The 23,394-nt window shown below is 38.0% G+C and overlaps 1 protein-coding gene across 1 annotated transcript in view; it reads left to right on the top strand.

The window, feature by feature from the left end:
• kiaa0586 (KIAA0586 ortholog) overlaps positions 1 to 22,878 on the top strand; it is a 132,001-nt gene extending 109,123 nt beyond the window's left edge. Inside the window, 2 exon segments of the mRNA XM_058748653.1 lie at positions 11,631 to 11,687; positions 22,494 to 22,878. Of these exon segments, the coding sequence (XP_058604636.1) occupies positions 11,631 to 11,687; positions 22,494 to 22,642 (206 nt within the window). The 3' untranslated portion in view covers positions 22,643 to 22,878.
• Positions 22,879 to 23,394: the final 516 nt, after the last annotated feature.

The following is a 23,394-nucleotide window of genomic DNA, read 5'->3' as shown; positions in this document are numbered from 1 at the left end:
GTGATGCACTTTATTCAGGATTTATTTAAAAAAAAATTTTTATTAATAGTAAGTTCAAAAGAACACAATTTATTTAAAAATAATATTTTTGTCACTTTCGATAAATTTCTTGCATCCTTGCTGAGTAACATATTCATTTCTTTCAAAAAAGAAAAACCATAACTATATAAAGAAAATTTCACTCATTTTTAAGGTGACCAATTTTTTTATTTGTATTTTATTTTTGTTAACGTTTTGAGTGCATGTTTTGTCTTGTACACTACTGATTTTTGAATATTATCGATAAATAATACTGTAATTAATACTTCAAAAAAATAAACATTTTACAGTATTTTATTTTTTTAAGTTTTGTCCTGTTAAATATAATATATGGTTACTTTCAATTAACCATTTTTTACACTCCTTTTTCTTTTAAAATATGAAAAAAACTGCATCGTGGCACCAACATTTTTTTCAGAACTTGTAATAGTTTGTACTTAGCCATCATCAAAAAACAGAACCATATTTATTTTATATTTTCATAGTAGGAAAAATAACAGTATACAATCTAGAAAAATGCTGGGTTAAATACAACCCAGTGCTGGGTGAAATACGGGCAAACTCAGCAATTGGGTTGTTTTGACCCAGCTGTTGGGTTACTTTTAAACATTTAACCCAACCGCTGGGTCAAAACAACCCAATTTCTGGGTTTGTCCATATTTCACCCAGCACTGGGTTGTATTTAACCCAGCATTTTTTAGACTGTAGTATCTGTAGTATTTTGGCAGAGACTTCAGTTATTATGGTAAAACGGGGTGGAATCATCTCTAAATGGCGTGTGAATAGCAAAGTTGTATTTGCATTCAGACTGTGTTGTCTTGTTCTGGTCTAAACGGTTTGTTTTGACAGCAGGGTGTGGTATGACAGTATCAAGTGTCTGTGTAAGATGGGTAAGTGATGACTGTAGTCGGTCTGTTTGTCTGTAGTTCCACACTGAGTTCTTATCTGCAGTTGATTGACAGAGACTCGCCTGGCCAAGTTCTTGTTTATCGTCATGCTCCATCAAGTGTTCCCATCCCCTGACCTGCAGATGCTGCAGAGCCATTTCACGCCACAGTTACGGCTCGCCACCCTGCAGAGTCACAGCGGCCGTAACACAACCGTCACAGGGTTCAGCGGACAAAGCTCTCAGATCACTTCTGAGCACTTTTATGGCTTCTGTACCGCTCAGTTACTGGGATTTTGCAATGACATATTAAGTGTTGTAATGGTTTGCGGTAAAATTACACTAGTCAAAGAGCATCCATGTGTTTGCAAAGAGGGAGTATAGTAACACTTACTTGAAGTTTGAATTCATAATACAATTTAAACATTTGTAATACATTAAAAGCATAAGAGCTACAGTGTTTACATACTTATAAAAATCAACCCACTGATGATTTATTCTAGTTACAGTTGTCTCTGCACATTAATAAAAAAAAAAATTAAAAAAAATGAAATTTGATTTACCAAAGCTGTATCATAACTAAAAATGCAAGGTTTGTCAAAAGAAACATTGATCTTTGGCTTGACAAAGTCTTGTTTAAAAGTAAAAAAAAAAGTTTAAAGAGTCTTGAAGTTTAAAAGGCAAGTTTTGTCAAAAGTTTAAAAGTCTTGAATGGATGGATAGATTTTAAATGCAAAGAAATTCATATAACTATTATTTTTAACTTTTTTAAGTTTTGTCAAATCAAACTTTGAATTTTGGCTTGAAAAATCATGTGAATTTTTTTAAATTTTTTAAGCTTTAAAGATTTTGAAGTTTGAAAGCAGGTATTGTCAAAATAAACTTAAAATTTTGACTTGACAAAGTCTTGTTTGAAAGTTTAAAAAAAAAACATTTTATAAAATCATGGATGGATGGATGGATAGATAGATAGATAGATAGATAGATAGATAGATAGATAGATAGATAGATAGATAGATAGATAGATAGATAGATAGATAGATAGATAGATAGATAGATAGATAGATAGATAGATAGATAGATAGATAGAATTAATTCATTCATTCATTCATTCATTCATTCATTCTGAACTTCAGAGAAAAGAGCATGCTGTGTGTTTCTGTAGCAGTGTTGCCAAATTGGCCAGGATGAGTTCTGGACAAATCAATGAGTCATGTGTTAATATCTTTCAACCGCACTGAGTAGCTCTTGGAAAAAAGCTTCTGACCTTCAAGATTTCAAGATGTGGAAAACAAATCAAGATTTGTCCTTAGTTCATTGCACGCTAAGAGTTTCTTCTTCTGCAGTATGTTTATCAGTGCTCTAAATGCCTGTCAGGGTAATTGTTTGTGCTGTTTGTGTCTCGTCCAGTTGTTCAGTGTAATCTGAGGAAGGCTTGAGAATCTGATGTCAGTCCGTCCAGCTGTACTGACATGTCTGTGTCTCTGAACAGCTGCAGAAGGGCTCTGCACCAGCAGGCATTCCACGCCACTCACTCAGGCCACGCATATCATTTTATTGTGTCTGTTCAGGACCCTGCATGTTTGAAGTTCCTTGTCATGCCCCAATTCCATTGACGCCAACTGGCCAAGTGCGGCCCGGAAAATGCCATGAACAGATCTGGGAAATGGTGTTTATCACCAGCTATAAATGTGTCATATTGCTGCCTCTTGTGCTTTCTATCTACAATCGTTTCTAGCAAAATACAGTAGTTTCTTCAGTTATTGTTGTACCGCATCTGAAATCCTAATTGATAGATATTCATTAATTGAATATTTGATTTTTTTTTTTATTCATTAATTTAATATTTATTTATTTTTTACTATATTGTTTTTTTAATATATGAAATGTTTTGAGATTTATACACTACCTTTCAAAAGATTGGGGTCGGTAAGATTTTGCAATAGAAATATCTTTCACCAAGCCTACATTTATTAGAACAAAAATGCAGTGTAATTCATTGCTGTGATTTTTTTTTTTTTTTTTTTTTATTATTTATTTTTTTAATCTTCCATTTTTTATCTTCCACTTCTTATCAATGTTGTGTTGCTTAATAATTTTGTGGAAGTGTTATGTTTTAAGGATTCTTTGATGAAAGTTCAAAAGAACAGTGTTTATTTGAAATTGAAATCTTTTGTAACTGTAAATGTCTTTTTAATGTCTTAATTCATTGCTGAATAAAAATCTAATAAAATTAATTGCTTAAAAATTCTTATTTTAATAATATGTAACATTATATGTATTATTATTAGTATTAATATTTAAAGTTTGTATAATCTTTTTGTAATTTTAATGTAATTTTCAAATTTTTACCTATCTTTCACATCATTTACCAAACCCTTGGGCAGGTTTTCAGTGAATAATGAATTGTAATTTTTTTGCTGAACTACAACATACCTTCAATTTGCAGTTTGTAAGCTGTTCATAAGTTGACTTTCTATAGCGAGTAAACACTGTGGCTTGGTTTGAGTGGCTTGACATGCTTGACAACTTCTGGCTCCTCCAATGGCATGAGTTTGGGGCGGGAACTATCTGTTTATCTGACCAATAGCAGATGAGGCAGTATTTGGGAAACCTGTTCGAACACATTTATTATTTTTGGAATTGCTCTTAAAATTGCTCACTGCAGCTTTCAGCCATTGTCATAAACACTGTTGTACACATTTTGTTAAAAATTCAATAAAAAAAAAAAAAAATTCCTTGACAGACTGCAAACTCTCACTCTTTCTTTGCTTTGGGAGATGTTGCAGCAGGCGTATCATGCAGCCCGTCTCATCCTGTCAAGTGTGAGATCAGGCGTAGCGATAAGGTTCCCCTCACAGATGGATGACTGGAGATGAGAGGGATAGACTTTTGAAAATGAACCGGGTTTGAGTGCGGCTGTGCGCTCCAATAGTCATCACCTCTTCACCCCTGACTCCTCATCTGCCAGACGGAGTGAAGAGGGGGGCTCATCCCTGGAGCAGGGCCGCTTTGATCAGCCGAGCCAGGCAGAGGCGCTAAGCCACGCGGCAGAAGGCCCCATCTCTGCTTTCACAGGTGGAGGAGCAGGCTTTCATGGAAGCGCTCCCGTTACAGTGCGCAGAGGTTTCGTGGGGTTATAGCCTGGGTTTGTGTTTGATGTTGGGCTGAGTGGAAGCTAGATGGACAGATGTGTGTCCTCCTGTATGACGCATGCCACTTTACAGGAAACTGCAGGCTCCTATCCTGCTGTTGGAGGATGCAGAGATGACTAGGTTTTGGATGTGATTAGTTGGTGAAACGCTCTTTGTGGTGGACAATTCTGGCTCTGAAGTGGCATTTGCTCTGAAAGATATATGATAATGATATATGATCACAAACCAACTGCATTATGTTTAATGCACAGTTTACAACTGGCCTTTTTTTAAAGAAATGAATACTTTTATTCAGCAAGGATGCATTAAATTGATTGAAAGTGACATGAAAATAACTTTAAATAAAGACATGAATAACTTTCTATTCATCAAATAATCCAAAGGAAAAATGTATCACTGTTTCCACAAATATATTAAGCAGCACAACTGTTTTAAACATTTATAATAGTGAGAAATGTTTCTTGAACACTAAATCACCATATTAAAATGATTTCTGATGGATCATGTGAAAATTCAGCTTTGCCATCATGGGAATAAATTACATTTTAAAATATATTCAAGTAGAAAACAGTTATTTTAAATTGCAATACTATTTAACAATTTGAATGTTTTTACTGTATGTTTAATCACGTAAATGCAGCCTTGGTGAGCATAAGAGACTTTTTTAAAATATTGAATAAAATTACCAACCCCAAACTTTTAAAATTATTTACAAATATTGTATATAAATATAATATTCAATAAATGAATTAATTCCGATTTTAGAAATAGTACAGCAATTATTGATGAAACTGTATTTTGCTAGATAAACTATAAACTTCTTATATGCATTATATAAGAGAAATGTTGCATATATATAAAAATGTTTTTATTTGATTTGTTTACAATTTGTTTATTTATATTAGTTTTTTAGTTAGTATTTATATAGCAAACGTCAATTGTAGAGGCAAAGAATATATATATATATATATATATATATATATATATATATATTGAGAGAGAGAGATTTTTAGATATATGTATATATGTGTATATGTATGTATGTATATACAAGCAATAAGGCATTTTGCTTCACGCTGCTTTCTGTTTCGTGCTGCAACGCCTGAATTCTTGTGGCTTATTACTTTATTTTATGCTGGTTTATTCAATTGTTTCACCACTTTGACAAGGCTCAGTGTTTCATTTCATAGGTGAGTGTTTGCGGCTTGAACCAGACAGTCATGAGTCTCTCTCTCCACTCATCTGTTTCCTATCAGACCTGTTCTCACTGCCAACCTGTCAACCTCACCCTCTCCCTCTCTTCCTCTCCTTTCTCCATCTCTCCTCTCCTCTCTGCGGGTGTACTGGAATGGACCCCAGTGTCCTATCAAAATCCTGGCTCACACTCGATTTCCTACAACCAGCCCAGCATCTTGAATCTATCAGTGCTGTCACATGCGCCTGCTGCTCCAATGCAGATCCCAGGATCACGTCCAAATGCTGCCACCTAACATCATCTCAGCTTTACCATCCTAAAAGGATGTCCCATCATGCATTGCAACAGATCAGTGTGTGTGTGTGTGTGTGTGTGCGTTTACCAGCGATACGTTTCAATCACACATAGATGCCTTTCCGTCACTCCCCCTCATTCCAGATAATTTGCTGTCTGCAGACAGATGCTGTCCTGTTCACAGATGGCTGAGAGTCCGGGCTGCTCGCCCACAGGCGCACCCGGGTACCCCTCAGAGACCACTGAGGCCCCCACATACCTGCGATACGCTCGGCAGGCCTTCAACAGAGGAGTGTTCCAGACTGAAATGGCTTGATTGGAGCTGACGGTTTACTTTTCAAAGGCATGCCTGTTAATGACCAGATCTGAAGGTGTGCTAAGCCAATATAACGCTTTGCTGGCTGGGGCAGATAGTAAATAGTTTTCAGGTAAAATGTCATGTGATCTCCCTCAAGTCTGCCATTATGGAGTTGAAATGGTCTGTGGGAGTGTGACGCTGCATGAGAACGCAGATCTAATATACAGCTAGCGGACACATCAAGAGAGGGTGTGGACAATCAAAAATCCTTTTAAAGGAGCTCCGTGGGATTTCTCTCTTTTTTTGCTTTAAATTGTTTATCTGACTCAGTGCAAGCCCTGGGAGAGTTTCTAAATGCTCTTTTGAGATATTTAAAGAGATCATATCATGAGAAATTTTGTTTTCCATCAACTTAACTTAAAAGTATTAGTTTGATGCACCATAAAAACGAAGTGACTATAAAAAAATTTATTAAAAAAGACACACAGCAGCAAAAATTCAACTGAAAAAAAAAATAATTTAATGGAATAAAAAAAAAAAAAATTTGAAATTTTGAAGAAAGACCTAAATAGTATTTTCTTGTAAAACATGCTGCATAGAAAATTAAGCCTATTTTATGAAGTGTGGTTTTAACTAAATTTTTCAGTTTGAGTGAGACATTTTGGATTGTTTCGTAATTCTGTCATAATGTAATGCAGCTGTTTGCAAAGAAAACTATATTGGATCAGACAGCAAACTCATTTCATGCTCAAAGGGGGCATTTACAAAAATGCCTGCTCAGTTTGAAGCAGGAGATGGGAATATGGTCATGAAAAACTTTGTAATATAATGGTTTAAATAATAATATAATGATTGGTTTTTTTTTTTTAAAAAGAATGTTATATTAAGGCAATACAGCAATACTACCATGAAATGTGTAAATACTAATTCAATTAAAGTTAATTATGACTTTTTTTTGTTGCAAAAAACGCATTTGAATAGCATAAATGGACCTTAATGCAGAGAAGAAAAAAATATCAGACACTTTTTAACCTGAGTGCTAAGTTATTTTGCATATTTCATTGTGGAAATAGGACTGCAGTTAGTACATTTTAAGTATAATTTATGGTGAGAAATTAAGCTTATCACCAAACTTAATTCTTCATCATACATTCAAATTATGATCATTATACTATTTAAACACACCATTATACCATTACAGCCACTTAGCTAAATGATTAAATAATTTTAGTTCAATTTCTAAAGGTCATCTGTTGCATATTTTCTTTAGTCAATTGTAGTATTGTCAGAGTAGTGTAAAAATAGGACTTAATTTAGTATTCTAGAGGTAACCGTTGATGGGCTGAGTGAAAAAGGACGTCTGTTGTTTTCTTTTGTGTTAAAGGAAAGCTCATTAAATCAGAGTTTGGCGAGAGAAAGGCCAGCCTGGCGGAGCTCTTTCTGGAGCAGAGCCGATTTCTCAATTATTTTACCTTTCTGTTTGACCTGCTTTGAAACTGGTCCATATGAGGTTTTTTTTATTCTCAGCCATTTTTCAGGCTCGGTCTCTGAAGGTCCCCGGGATTCTCTTGGGACAAATAACCTACTTATCTAAAAATAACCATCAGTCCAAAGGAGTGTCCACATCAGTTCACTGTCTATGGCTTTATTCTGGCATGCTTTTGAAAGCCCTGATCAACGTGGCTCCTGTGAAATGCATCTTTGCTGGTTGGAAAAGTTGTGTTAATATATCATAATGCAGTATTGCCAGAAAACTGACTCACAGAAATCCCTCTGTAGCAAAGTTTAGTTGTTCTGCTGTGGTCTAAGTGTGTGAGAGAGTATTTGAGAAGATTCATCTTGCTGTTCTTTAACCCCTCCAGTTACGCTGGGCTAATAAAATCGATCCAGCAGATGGTGGCAAATATTAGATTAAACCTTCTAAATATCATGTAATACAGTCAGATTACTAGTTTGGGTAAATTTATCTAGGTCACATTTCACCTCAATATCAAAAGAAAAAAAAAATAGGGGATTATATTATGCTAAAAAAGAAATATACATTTACACATTTTGCATGATTGTTGCTATCCAACAGGTGGTGGCAATATTACATTAAACTTCCTAAATGCCATTCAGCAGAATATAATAGAATCAGATTTGAATGTTTTTGTAAATCTCATGAAAAATGTCTAGATCACATTTCACCCCAAAGATGAAAGGAGAAAAAAAAAACATAAATGTAATAAAAAATAAGGTTGTTTTGTATATTTTCACATTTTTACATAATTAGTTTCATAATTAAAATATTATTTTAATTTTTAAATACATTGTCCCACACATTCACAGTACTGTTATGAAAAATTCTCATTACTGTGTTATTACAGTTATTAAATTACATTAATTTATTTCCTCTTATTTATATTTAATGTTTTTATTTTTCATGTTTTATATTTTATAATGCAAATTACTTTTTTTTTTACAGTATGGTAATGAGAGTTTAAGGAGAAAAGTTGGTTACACTTTATTTTAAGGTGACCTTGTTACAGTATAATTATATATTTAAGTACTGAGTAATATTAATTAACTACATGTACGTAGTATATGGTTAGGGTTAGGATTAGAGTTTGGTTTAGGGTTACTTGCATGTAATTATGCATAATCTATTGTTATTATAATAGTAAGTACGTGTAACAAAGACATCTTAAAATAAAGTGTTACTAAAAAGTTTTTAATCGTCATGAAAATAATCCCATAACACAAAATAATCTATTTTTTCTCATTGTACCCATTAGAAACTTCTGTGTTCCCCTGGTACAATTTGAGCAATAATCATTGTAGTTTTAGGCTTTTGTTTGTTTGGGGGTACAAATACAACCCGGTTGTGCTCCTGACAAGGTTTCATGAAATTCACCCCTGGGCCGACGTGACATTTAAAGGATTCTGATGGCCTGCAGTGGTCTTAAACACTGGCCTTGTCTTTGTGATGTTCTGATACAGTTTCCAATGCTTTTTAAGAGGCCTTGGAGGGAGAATGGGGGTGGTTTCTCCAAATGAAGACGGATAAGATCTTTCTCTGTTCTCTTTCACTCTCTCTCTCTCTCTCTCTATCTGCGGCCCTAAGCAGTGGCCTCGGTGACCCTATCTCCTCTCGGCTCCTTGACCCCTGTGTGTGAGGTTACGGCCCGGATTCTCCGCATGGGAGTCCTGCCTGCTGTCTAAGCCCAGCTCTGTCTTCCAACCTCTCCAGCAGATCCAGATGAAAGGAGCATTGAGAGGCCCCCCTCTTTGGATGGACCAAGAGAGGGGGATGAAAGCTCCTCTGGCCGAATGCAAATCCAACCAAACCCTGCTGCTAGATCTCTTTATCAAGAGATCTACCAAGAGGACGGTCCACGTGACCCCGGTTTCCAACCGTACCCGATACCCCTCCCAATCCAGACCACAGTTCCCTCTCTGGGGTGTAGGGTGGGGTCACGTGGACCCCTATCCAAAGGTCGTAACCTCTTGACTCTCAATTAGCACTCTCTGTATTCAACGCTGCTCTTGTTTCTGAGGTCGGGACTGATGGAAAAGTGGAGATGGGTGGTGGACGGCACTTTGCAACACAATGCTTCAATCGGCGGCCCATGCGGTTTTCCTGAGCGGTGCTGTAAACAAGCTCAAAGAAAAGGATTAGTTAAGAGCCATTGAAGGCTTTGATTGACTTAAGCTGTCTTTAGGGGATAGGAAGTTTGATGGGGTTTTAAATGCTCCGAGGACGACCCCAGCTCCACCTGGCCTCATGAACGGAGGCTTGTGGCTCAGCGGGGTTATGTCAGGAGGTCTCCACCTGTGGAAAAAATCCCTATAAATCAAACTCGACCTGACATTTATCCCAAGGAACAACCCTTTGGCTGTATTCCACAGAAATGAGGCAGGGAAGATAGTATAATTAATTTATGGACCATTTGTCTGGCTTTGACGCATTGATTCATGTGTGTGCTTTTGATGAAAGAAATCATAGCCGACTCTTTAAACACACACCCTGTTTCTTAGCCTTGTATGATATTTATCTTGTTTTAAACCTGCATACCCTCATATGATTGATCTCGGCTGTTCTTAGAGCATGGGAACGATACTGTGATGTCACTCTAGGAAAGCTGAAGGAATGCTGAGTGCTGTTAACACTGTATTTAGCTCTGTAGTCAGCACTTCCTTTACATTAAAGAACATTATCTATCTCATTTGGTTCAAGCCCAGTCAGGTCATGAACAGCCTCATCTTTGTACTTATTCTTGGTCGTTTCCCGTCGTTAATCTTAGATTTCTGGATTCAGTTCCAGTTTAATTATATGTTAATTCAGTTGGAGATATGTGACCCTGGACCACAAAACCAGTCTTAAGTGTAAATTTTTCGAAATTGAGATTTATACATCATCTGAAATATGAGTAAATATTGAGTAAAGCTTTGTTAGGATAGGACAATATTTGGCCGAGATACAACTATTTGAAAATCTGAAATCTGAGGGTGCAAAAAAATCAAAATATTGAGAAATTCGCCTTTAAAGTTGTCCAAATGAAGTTCTTAGCAATGCATATTACTAATCAAACATTAAGTTTTGATATATTTACGGTAAGAAATTGACAAAATATCTTCATGGAACATGATCTTTATTTTTGGCATAAAATAAAAATTGTTTATTTTGACCCATACAATCTATTTTTGGCTATTGCTACAAATATACCCCAGCGACTTAAGACTGGTTTTGTGGTCCAGGGTCACATATATTACTTAAAGTCAATTTATTTGGACTTATCACATGATCTTTCACAAACTATTCTAATATGCTGATTTGGTGTTCAAAAATTAATATATAGAATTCTGTGAAGGATTCATCAGACTGATTCAAACAATGACTCATGCATTTTGGAGATGATTCATTACAAGTACAAGCTCAAAAGAGTTATTTGTTCTGGAATCAGACTCATTTGGTTTTGCCTGATCTTTTGCTTTCCAAAAAGAACCAGTTTAAAAGAGCTATTTGTTTGTGAATCATTCAATGCTAGTTCTGCTCTGTTTTTGATTCACAAAAAGAACCCGTTTAAAAGTTACTTGTTTGTGAATCAGGCACTGGTTATGCTGTTCTGCCTTTTTCACAGTTGAACAAGGTTGAGATTTTAATTCACAAGATCACTGTGTTCCTCGCTTGAGGATGAAGAACATTTCACAAAGTATTTTCCTAAAATAGCCCCATGCTCCATCCTCTTGTTTTATGCCTTCCAGTCAAGTCCTGTAAGTTTGGGTTTTAAAACATGTCTGGCATTGGCTTGCAGCAGGGAAAGTTTGAAGGTGAATGCCTCTCTTTAACATCTTGTCATGCCTTTAGGGGAACTGAACGGAGCGTATGTGTATAAATGCATTCGAGTGTGTAATCTTGTGTGTGATTCTGTAGCTCTAGCCCAGCTGTGCTCAAGTGATGTTCTCGCCTCTCCTTCCCAAAGCACAGAAACACATTCGATTTTTTTATGCAAATGAAGGAATTTGCTGAGGAGTCCCTCTTTGCTGCAGTTAAATGCTGTCCGAAATTCAACATTGTTACATGCAGTTAAATAAAAAAATGCATATGAATATTATTCTTTTTAATATTTATCACATATTTAGTATGTATATTATTATTATTATTATATTCTTTAAGTCTTTTAAAACCATACAACAGCTTTGCCTGAGAAAAGTCTGTCACTGCAATTTTTTGTGCCAACCTTGCAATTTAATTTATTTCACCTTGTGTTTGTTTCTCCCCAGAGCTGCCCAGGTTGAGGAGACTTTCAGATGATGCATTTTTTGGGGACAACGAGAAAGGTAGTGTAAATAGTTTGGTATGTCTTGATTGCTTTCATATGTGTCAGTATAATTTGCTTCATTTTATCACATTGCCTCTTATTTAAATTCTTTTCTTGTTGTTGTTGTTGTTGAGCTATTTCACACAGTACAACACAGAGACCTCTCCAAAGGCTTTGTAAAACACTGCCAGACAGCTTCATTCTTGACACTCCCAAACCTCTAAGCAGCCAGATGAGAGCGGAGAAAAGACAGAGTAAAGCAGAGTAGATGTAAGAGGTCAGGAGAGGGGGGAGTTTGACTTATCTGTCCATCCTGAGAGCTTGAGAACTCTGTTAAGTGTTTGCAGGTGTCTTCTTAGAGGAGGTTTGAAACTGTGTTTAATACATTCAGACATTGAACATACTGTACACTCATGAGTCATTTTTTCCCGATGCTCCATTTCTGTGCAATGACTGCGTTCCCAAATCAGATTTGTGCCTCTTTTATCACCTCCATGCGTCTGTTTTGTTCTTCCCTGGATCTCTGCTTGAAGGATTTGGCTTTCTGAAGCACCTGGATACTTTCACCATCTCTGAAGGTCGTGCAGTAGTTTTCATTGTCCGTATATTTTAAAGCTGTGTTGATGGATAAGGTTTGACCTTACCACCTGGTCCCCTGCAAAAACAGATACCAATCTCTCCTCTGTGAGTTCTGGCACTGCTTTGAGACTTAAAGGGATAGTTCATGCAAAAATGAATGTTCTGTCATCATTTACTCACCCTCATGTTGTTTCAAACCTGCATGACTTTCTGTCTTTTTTTCTACTTGATAATGCTGCCCAGTTTGTAAAGTCTTGTCATCTTTTTTTCTGTCATTAAAATGTGTGGAGTAAGTAGGACCTTGAAGAGACTGTTTGTGCCAGACAAGATGTTGATGTCTTGTGAAAGTATAGAAGTTGCAAAAGCATGAATAAGTGATGGAGCTTTTAGGGTGTTTGTCTTTTGAAAGGAAGCACCGTCCTTAATGAGTCTATAGCATCAGATCTTTGTCTTACAGAAGCCAAAGAGACAGATTTTGGGTCTAAACTTTTTTGTGCCTCCAGGTTTCATCTTTCACTAATGTAATATTTAGAAGGATTTGCAAGATGAACATGAAAATTTAGTAATAGTTCACTCAAAAATGAAAATTCTATAATTCTTACCCTCATGTTTTCCAAATATCAAAGATATTATTTTGTATTGTACAGTACACTCTTAAAAGTAGGTTTTCACAGCAATGCCATAAAAAATAAAAATAAAAAAACAATTTTGGTCCCCAAAAAGTGAACAGTTCTTAAAATAACTTTTTATCTTTGTGTGAAGAATATTTTAATTATCTAAAGAACGTTTTCCACTACAAAGAACCTTTTGAAGAATGGAAAGGTTTTATGGATGTTAAAGGATCTTCATTGAACCAAAGATGTCAGTGAAGAACCTTTATGTCAGATTGATCAGTGATAACAACATTGCAATCATAACACATCTGAATGTTTTCATGCACTTTTCGTATGTTCCTTTCATTTATAGGTGAACTTCTCCTTTAAAATCATCTCTTTTTTAATCATGTCCCCAAATGACCCCTGGACACTCAGCACTGTTCAGAATGTCAGAGTTGAAGTAAGACAATTATCCCAGTGTTGCAATGGTTTGATTTTTGTTCCAATCCTAGACTCTCGGAGGATATGCAAAAATTTTAGGCAAATGTATTTTTTTGTTTTGCTTGGTTTCAAACCATTTTAAACTCCCAACCGCAGAGTACAATTATGTAAATGTATTCCATTTTATGCTAGAGGCCATTTTTATCTTCTTGTTTAAAGAAAATTATTGTTTGTGAAGATTTGTACTGATATCTTTTCAAAGCCTCTTATTAAGTACCCCAATTCCAACAATATGAGACTTTCCCAATACACTGATGTCTCTGTAGTTTTCATCCAGGCCGTTTCAGTGGCACGGTAATGTCTGCCTCTCGACTTAAGTGTGATGTTCTTGGCTGTGTAGTTTGGGTCTTTTCATTCAGATGTGAATGTTTGTTAAGGCCCACACAGAAAATGAAATCAGTGGCTTAACCCTGAAAAAAGGATAGTTTATTATTATTTATTTTCTTCATTATTTATATATATTTATTTATTTATTTGTTTGTTTGTTTTTTTTGTTTTTGTATGTACTGTATGTATGTATACATATATATATACATACAGTGGGGCAAAAAAGTATTTAGTCAGCCACCAATTGTGCAAGTTCTCCCACTTAAAAAGATGAGAGAGGCCTGTAATTTTCATCATAGGTATACCTCAACTATGAGAGACAAAATGAGAACAAAAAAATCCAGAAAATCACATTGTAGGATTTTTAAAGAATTTATTTGCAAATTATGGTGGAAAATAAGTATTTGGTCAATAACAAAATTTCATCTCAATACTTTGTTATATACCCTTTGTTGGCAATGACAGAGGTCAAATGTTTTCTGTAAGTCTTCACACACTGTTGCTGGTATTTTGGCCCATTCCTCCATGCAGATCTCCTCTAGAGCAGTAATGTTTTGGGGCTGTCGCTGGGCAACACGGACTTTCAACTCCTCCAAAGATTTTCGATGGGGTTGAGATCTGGAGACTGGCTAGGCCACTCCAGGACCTTGAAATGCTTCTTCTGAAGCCACTCCTTCGTTGCCAGGCGATGTGTTTGGGATCATTGTCATGCTGAAAGACCCAGCCACGTTTAATCTTCAATGCCCTTGCTGATGGAAGGAGGTTTTCACTCAAAATCTCATGATACATGGCCCCATTCATTCTTTCGTTTACACGGATCAGTCGTCCTGGTCCCTTTGCAGTAAAACAGCCCCAAAGCATGATGTTTCCACCCCCATGCTTCACAGTAGGTATGGTGTTCTTTGGATGCAACTCAGCATTCTTTCTCCTCCAAACACGACAAGTTGAGTTTTTACCAAAAAGTTCTATTTTGGTATCATCTGACCATATGACATTCTCCCAATCCTCTTCTGGATCATTCAAATGCTCTCTAGATTAGATTAGATTCAACTTTATTGTCATTACACAAGTACAGGTACAGGGCAACGAAATGCAGTTTAGGTCTAACCAGAAGTGCAATAGTAGCAAGTGCAGGATATACAATGGTTGAATAAGTGCAGGACAAGGATATGTACTGAGTATATGTATAAATATATATAGAAAGATGGTTATTAATATAAACAGAATTTACAGGTGAATATGTGTAGTGAATAAATATACAGAAATTACAGGTGAATATGTATAGTGAATAAATATACAGAATTTACAGGTGAATATGTATAGTGAATAAATATACAGAATTTACAGGTGAATATGTATAGTGAATAAATATACAGAATTTACAGGTGAATATGTATAGTGAATAAATATACAGAATTTACAGGTGAATATGTATAGTGAATAAATATACAGATGGCTATTACTATAAGCAGAATTTACAGGTGATATGTACTATCAATATAATATATATACAGATGACTATTACTATAAACAAGGTGTAAAGTGCAGTGGAAGTGATTGCGTATTACAATTAGACATACGGTGCAAAATGTTAATGTAAGCATTGATAATGTAACAACAGTCGGCAGTGCAAATGAGCATAATCCAATTTAGGTATGGTAGATACAAAAGTAAACAGTTGTTACTGTAATAAAAATTTACATTCAGTAGTGCAAATAAGGCAGATGTGAGGTAGGAGAGAAGAGTTAATAATATATGAGGAAGTGGATCAACGGGGGGTAGAGTTCAGTAAAGAGACAGCTCTGGGGAAGAAACTGTTCTTTAGTCTGCTGGTCCTGGTCCGGAGGCACCTGAAACGCCTACCGGAGGGCAGGAGAGAAAACAGTCTGTGGGCTGGGTGAGAGGAGTCCTTAAGGATGCTGCGAGCTCGATGCAGACAGCGTTTCCTCTGGATGTGTTCGATGGCAGGTAGTGGAGTCCCTGTGATGCGCTGGGCAGTTTTCACCACCGCTGCAGTGCCTTGCGCTCCGCAACAGAGCAGCTCCCATACCATACTGTGACACAGTTGGTCAGGATGCTTTCTATTGCGCAGCGATAGAAGTTCACCAGGATAGCAGAGGAGAGCTGATTCTTCCTCAGTGTCCTCAGAAAGAAGAGGCGCTGGTGAGCCTTCTTGACCAGGCTGGAGGTGTTGGTTTTCCACAACATGTCCGCCGAGATGTGGATCCCCAGGAACTTGAAACTGGAGACACGCTCAACAGCCATTCCATTGATGTGGATGGTGTCGTGTGTGCCTCTTGACTCCTTCCTGAAGTCCACGATGAGCTCCTTCGTTTTGGTGGTGTTGAGGAGCAGGTTATTTTCAGTGCACCATGTGGCCAGGTGCTGGATCTCCTCCCTATAGGCAGTCTCATCGTTGTTACTGATGAGGCCAATCACCGTGGTGTCGCCTGCAAACTTGACGATGGAATTAGATCCATACACAGGCTTGCAGTCGGAGGTGAAGAGGGAGTAGAGAAACGGGCTTAGCACACAGCCCTGTGGTACACCAGTGTTAAGTGTGATGGATGTGGAGCAGGTGAATCCTGATCGAACATTCTGGGGTCTGTTGGTCAGGAAGTCCAAAATCCAGTTACACATTGAGGTATTGATGCCCAGGTCTCCAAGTTTGGCTATTAACTTGGTTGGGATGACAGTGTTGAATGCTGAGCTGAAGTCAACAAACAGCATACGTGCATAAGTGTTCTTATTGTCCAGGTGAGTGAGCACAGAGTGCAGTGCCATGGAAACTGCGTCCTCTGTGCTCCTATTGCTACGGTAGGCAAACTGGTGTGAGTCCAATGTGGATGGTAGAGAGTCTTTTAGGTGTTCCAGGACCAGCCGCTCAAAGCACTTCATGACGATGGGTGTGAGTGCTACAGGGCGGTAGTCATTAGGGCACCTCGGACTAGAGTGTTTTGGCACTGGCACAATGGAAGTGCATTTAAAGCATGTTGGTACGGCTGCTTGGGCAAGAGACAGGTTGAAAATGTCTGTAAAACCCCAGCGAGCTGCTCCGCACATGCCCTGAGAACACGACCAGGGATGTTGTCTGGTCCAGCAGCCTTGTGCGCGCTGATCCGGCTCAGTTCCTTGCAGACATCTGTGGAGGAGAGTATGATTGGTGGGTGGTCATCTGAGGGATTGAGCTTGGTGGCAGTTTCTCTGTTGTCTCTTTCAAAGCGAGCATAAAAGTAATTTAGCTCGTTCAGGAAGTTGACATCAGTGGCTGCGGGGTGGAGTGGGTGGGTTTGTAGTCACTGATGGCCTGAATGCCCTGCCACATGCGCCGAGGGTCAGAGTTGGAAAAGTGTCCCTCTATCTTTAGCTTGTAGCAGTGCTTGGCCTTTTGATGCCCCTCTTCAGGTTTGCTCTGGATGTGCTGTAGGCTTGTGCATCTCCTGATCTGAAGGCAGTGTTGCGTGACTTCAACAGGAGTCGCACTTCCTTGTTCATCCAAGGCTTCTGATTTGGATATGTGGTGATCTGTTTCTGGGTTGTAACACTGTCAATGGTGATATTGATATGATCCAATACAGAGGAGGTGTAAGAGTCAATGTCTGTGTGAGCGCCACTGGTGGCTTGAGAAGCAAACATACTCCAGTCTGTGTGTAGAAACCTTTCCTGGAGTGTGGAATCTGCCCCCGCAGGCCACACCTTGATGGTCTTCACTGATGGCTTCACACGGTTGATGAGGGGTGCATATTTGGGGGTGAGGAACAAAGAAAGGTGATCTGACTGTCCCAGGTGGGGGAGGGGTGTCGCAACGTAGCTCCAGCCATGTTTGTGTAAACATGGTCTAAGGTTTTGTTTCCTCTGGTGTGACAGGAAACATGCTGGTGAAACTTGGGTAGCACTGACTTTAAGTTTGAGTGATTAAAGTCACCTGCAACAATAAAAGCCGCTTCGGGTGATCAGTCTGTTGTTTACTGATGGCTGCGTGAAGTTCTTTCATAGCAAGCTTGGCATCAGCATCCGGGGAATATAGGCTGCAGTTATAATGGTGGAAGTGAACTCCGCGGTAGATAAACGGTCTACATTTAACCATGAGAAACTCAAGGTTAGCTGAACAATGACTCCCAACAATAGCAGAGTTTGTGCACCAAGCTTTGTTAATGTAAATGCACAATCCACCACCTCTGGTCTTACCGGAGCCATCTAATGTTCTATCCGCCCGAGTGTGTGGCGTCCGCTAGCTCAATAGCGGTGTCCGGTATTCCGCTGTTTAACCAGGTTTCCGTGAAGATTAGGACGTTACAGTTCAAAAGTTTCTTGCTGTGTGTGATGCTGAGTCGAATCTCCTCCATTTTGTTCACTAGCGACCGTACATTGGCAAGGAAAATGCTGGGTAAAGAGAGCCGGTGTGGTGTTAGCCTTAGCTTAGCTCTTAGTCCTCCGCGCTTCCCCCGCCTTTGTTTACGATCTCGACGCCGCCTGCGAGCACTTCCGCCCGGCCGGGTAGGGTGCATAGCCTCGGGTGTCCTAGCGATCTCAGGAAGGAGTCGAAGATTGTCCATAAAAGTGTCGGAAATTGCAAACCGATATCCAAAAGCTCACAACGGGTGTACGATGTAAAGGCACAACTGTTCTGCACGAACAGGCCCGAGATGAGTAAGAAAAATACCGCAAAATTGCAAAATCTGGAGAGACCCAGAGCCTCGCGATGTACTCGCGCCGCCATCTTGGGACATAATCTTTACAGAGATTTATATAAATCTCTAGCAAACTTCAGACGGGCCCGGACATGTACTGGCTTAAGCAGGAGGACACGTCTGGCACTGCAGGATTTGAGGCCTTTGTTACTTTGGTCCCAGCTCTCTGCAGGTCATTCACTAGGTCCCCCTGTGTGGTTCTGGGATTTTTGCTCACAGTTCTTGTGATCATTTGGGGTGCGATCTTGCGTGGAGCCCCAGATCGAGGGAGATTATCAGTGGTCTTGTAGGTCTTCCATTTTCTAATAATTGCTCCCACAGTTGATTTCTTCACACCAAGCTGCTTACCTATTGCAGATTCAGTCTTCCCAGCCTGGTGCAGGTCTACAATTTTGTTTCTGGTGTCCTTTGACAGCTCTTTGGTCTTGGCCATGGTGGAGTTTGGAGTTGGACTGTTTGAGGTTGTGGACAGGTGTCTTTTATACTGATAACGAGTTCAAACAGATGCCATTAATACAGGTAACGAGTGGAGGACAGAGGAGCCTCTTAAAGAAGAAGTTACAGGTCTGTGAGAGCCAGAAATCTTGCTTGTTTGTAGGTGACCAAATACTTATTTTACCGAGGAATTGACCAATTAATTCTTTAAAAATCCTACAATGTGATTTTCTGGATTTTTTTTTCTCATTTTGTCTCTCATAGTTGAGGTATACCTATGATAAAAATTACAGGCCTCTCTCATCTTTTTAAGTGGGAGAACTTGCACAATTGGTGGCTGACTAAATACTTTTTTGCCCCACTGTATATATATATATATATATATATATACATATACACATGTTTGTTTGTTTATTTATTTATTTTACTGGTTTGTATTTTACTAGTGGCTCTGAAATTGCAAACTTCCTCCTCAAGACAATGATTTTAGAAAATACTATTAGTCTTTTCCATAGACATTGTTCCATATTCATCTGCTACTCTCATTTATATAAACACAAAGTCCAGACTTTCTTTGAGGGGCTTATTTTAAAAAAAGAAAAGAAAAAACGTAGATGTTCATTGAATGCTGTTTACTGATTCATGACACCCACTATCGCGCTCACTTGGGTCTGAATAGCTCTGGGCGGCTTGCATGTACTTCAACTTAAAATAAGTTTTTGTTTCTGTTGGCAGACAAACTCCCACTCTTTTTTCATCTGTCTATTCCTCTGTTTTCATTCTTTCCCTTTCACTGCCTTCATTTGCTCTCTCCCTCCACCCTGAGGTGTTGTAGTCAGTCTGTAGTGTTTGTAGGCCACAGGGTTTTCCAACAAGAATCTGTGCCAAACTTGGCCCATCTGCTCCACAGAGGCCGTGTTCACTGCAGACGGCCATAAAGACACTACAGCAAGCAAACATGCCCCAAGGACTTTTACCTTTGAATATTTGTGTGAAATAACATTACTTATTCAGTCCTCTTTCTTTTTACAGTACGACATGAAGGTCATCACATCTAATGTGAATGAGTTTCAGCCTCTTCTCAATGTCTTAAAGCGACAGTTCACCTAAAACTGAAAATTGTCATCATTTACTCACACATTTACATGTTTTTCTAAACTTTTTTTTTTTTTTTACTTACAACACAAAAAAAGAGATGTTTATAGGTGCTTTTGCCATACAATTAAAGTGAATGGTGACCATGTTTGTCAAGCAAGATTATATGTGAATAACAACTTAAATTTTAGTCTTTTCCTCACACAAAGCTATTGTATGGCTTCAGAAGAATTAAAATATGATGTATGATTTATATGGATTTCTTTTGTAGTGCTTTTATGGTGTTTTTTGTGCTTTTTGAAGCATTACAGTCACATCTTGGTTGTAGCATGAACATTCTTTAAAATTTCTTATTTTGTGTTTTATGGAAAAATAAACTCATACAGGTCTGGAACAACATTAGAGGGAGTAAATGATGGCACAATGTTAATTTTTGGGTGAACAAACCCTTTAATGAGGATATTGCCATATTTCTGGCTAGGCATGTGCTTATTGGTTTTTTATTGTCTTGTTCAGGTTATTTTGCCAGTGCTGGCAACAGACGAAAGACAAATCACAGTCCAAATTATGACGAGTCCATATTTTCCACGTGGAAGTGCATCACCACATGGTCTTGTTATTATAGGCAATCCATATCAAATGTTTAGATCTGTAGGGGTTTTTCTTGTTATTATATTCAGGTTATGATTCAGTCGTTTGGCGTGAAGCGGCTTTTATTATTCATCTATTGAACGAATCTGATTGTGTCAGTTTGCTTTGAACACACTCCAGTAAAACCATGTGCAGGCTGTTCAGTCTGTCCAAGCCAATGAAGCTCAATATTTGTGGGAGGGAAATTATGGGAGAGGCTCATGTAAAAAATAAAAAAAAGTCTCTTTAGGTCTCCTAGTAAATGTTCTGCAGTTCAAATTGATGTCTTGCGGATCAAAGCATACTGGAAACGATTTTTAAAGGAGACATACCATGGAAAACATTACATTCCTTGCTCTTTTGAAATAAAAGAGTTTGATTTACTATATAGATGTACTTCAACGTGCTCCCTTCACAATCTTTGTAGATACCAAAGCTACAGCCTTCCAGAAATGGGGTCATAATAGCAAAAAGATTAAGATATGATGAACCACATTAAAAATTATATCTATTTTGTGTGCGTGTGTGTGCATAAAAATGGGTAGGTATCTTGAAGCATCTTGGAGATGTTGCCACAGTTCTTCTGGATTTAGTCTGTCTCAGTTTGTTCTGTTTCTTCATGTCATTACAGACAGACTGATGATGATGAGATCAGATCTCTGTGTGGAGCACTGGCTGGATTATTACAATTAATGGCAAAATGAATGTTTGGAAATGTAAACTGATATTTCCTACTGACACACTACAGTAAAAGATAGAAATACAGTAACTGACTTAAAACCATTTTTACCACTGTGCCACCACTGTATATGCTACTGAAACCTCATATATATCAATATGTTCCATATATGTGACCCTGGACCACAAAACCAGTCATAAGGGTAAATTTTATTAAATTGAGATTTATACATTATATTAAAGCTGAATAAATAAGCTGTCCACTGATGCATGGTTTGTTAGGATAGGACAATATTTGGCCGAGATACAACTATTTGAAAATCTGGAATCTAAAGGGGCAAAAAAAAACCTTTTAAAGTTTTCCAAATGAAGTTCTTAGCCATGCATATTACTAATCAAATATTACGTTTTTATATATTTATGGTAGGAAATTTACAAAATATCTTCATGGAACATGATCTTTACTTAATATCCTAATTATTTTTGGCATAAAAGAAAAATTTATTTTGACCCATACAATATATTTTTGGCTATTGCTACAAATATACCCGTGCTGCTTAAGACTGGTTGTGTGGTCCAGGGTCACATATAATATATTTATATATTTGTTTAAAAGGTACAGCAATGCAAGAAAGCTTGACTAACAAAGTAATACTCTGTAGTCAGTAGAACATGTCCCCTTTATGGCGTATTGCTGAGCTTGATTTTCCTCACCAGTGACAATTTTCTAACAGCTTGAGAAAACACACAGGAAAGAGCATCGTCCTCTGTTGTATGTGTGTGTGTGTGTGAGTCTGAATCGCAGCTCCCTGCTGATCTCCATCAGTGTGTGCCCGCCGGTCCCGCAAGGGTCTCTGTTCACTCACACTTCCTCTCCTACATGCCCCATTGATCTGGGTAAATGCCCACCCAGCCTCTGCCTGCTGCCCCCCCCCCCAAACACAGAGGAAATGACTGATGAGTGTTTGTTTGTGTGTGTGTAAGTGTGTCACCGCCAGGCCAGTGTGACGGTTAGATGTCCTAATAAGCAGCTGATGTCAGTGTGTTCAGATGATGAGTTCATGGTCCCATTCAATGTCATTAACTGGAAAGCCTTCATTATTTGGGCTTAATAGGATGACTTAATTGCATTGAAATGTCAGTTTTTTTTAGCAAATGTAGCACTTAGAATATGTTCTTTCCAACAGTATTCATTTCTTTACAAAAAAATGACTTAAACAAAACTTAGTGACACCAAATATGATGTTTTTGCTTGTCGTTTTTCCAAATGTTGACTTATCTGTTTTCCAACAGGTGAAGACATTTTTCTGCACACAGAAGGAGGAGGAAGTGATGTCAGAGTGATGTCAGTGAGGCTGCCGTCAGTCAAACAGGATCAAGAGTCTGTCAGCCTCAGCTCTGTCGAAGGCGATACTGACTCTTCTACTAATGATGTGTTTTAACAGCGATGACCCTGTGAAACCTCTCTGACAGGAAACTGCTAAGTGCCTCAAAGGAAGGAGATGTTCTCAGCCTTAAATTATTCATATCACAGAAACTCATATTTGGATGACAGTTAGTGCAAGAGATACAATGAACTTTTTCTAATGTCGCTTGCATCAATGTTAAATGAAACCATATGTGCTGTTGTTTGCTGTATGACTGTACATTTTTATACAAATAAATCTTAAACAAATCAGTATCATCTTGAACATTTTTTTGTTTGCATTTTTAAAACTTTTTAATTGAACTTTTCATAGTTTCATCCCATTTCTCCTCAGGTTGACGTCATTTGTCGGGTTCTTTCTGTCCAAGCGGGGCTGTACTCTGTCATGGTAATGGCAGCGCAGTGCATTACTTCATGAGAGAGGTTTTTCACATCATTAGTCTCAGACTGCTGTTTCTCCCATTAAAGGGGGAGATAGAGAGAGATAGCCACTATCAGATGCTGCTTTGCAGTGTCCTGCACTGATGATGCCTGTCTAATAAGCATCCTGTTTCCTTTTCAGCACTCAAGACATGATAAAGTCTGGAAGTCTCGCAGAACCAGACTTTTGACTATCGCCATAAAGTCTGGTTCATTTAACAGCTCATTCTGGCCTAGAATCACCCACAGTTTTGACTAATAGTAAGCCAATATTCAGTAAAATGGCTAGTTCATTCAAATTGGAATGGAATATTGGAATTGGATTATTGGAAGAAGTGTAGAAATCAG

The sequence above is a fragment of the Onychostoma macrolepis genome, chromosome 17 (genome assembly GCF_012432095.1).
Source record: "Onychostoma macrolepis isolate SWU-2019 chromosome 17, ASM1243209v1, whole genome shotgun sequence".
Taxonomy (NCBI): Eukaryota; Metazoa; Chordata; class Actinopteri; order Cypriniformes; family Cyprinidae; genus Onychostoma; species Onychostoma macrolepis.
This window is presented reverse-complemented; position numbering and strand designations above follow the sequence as displayed.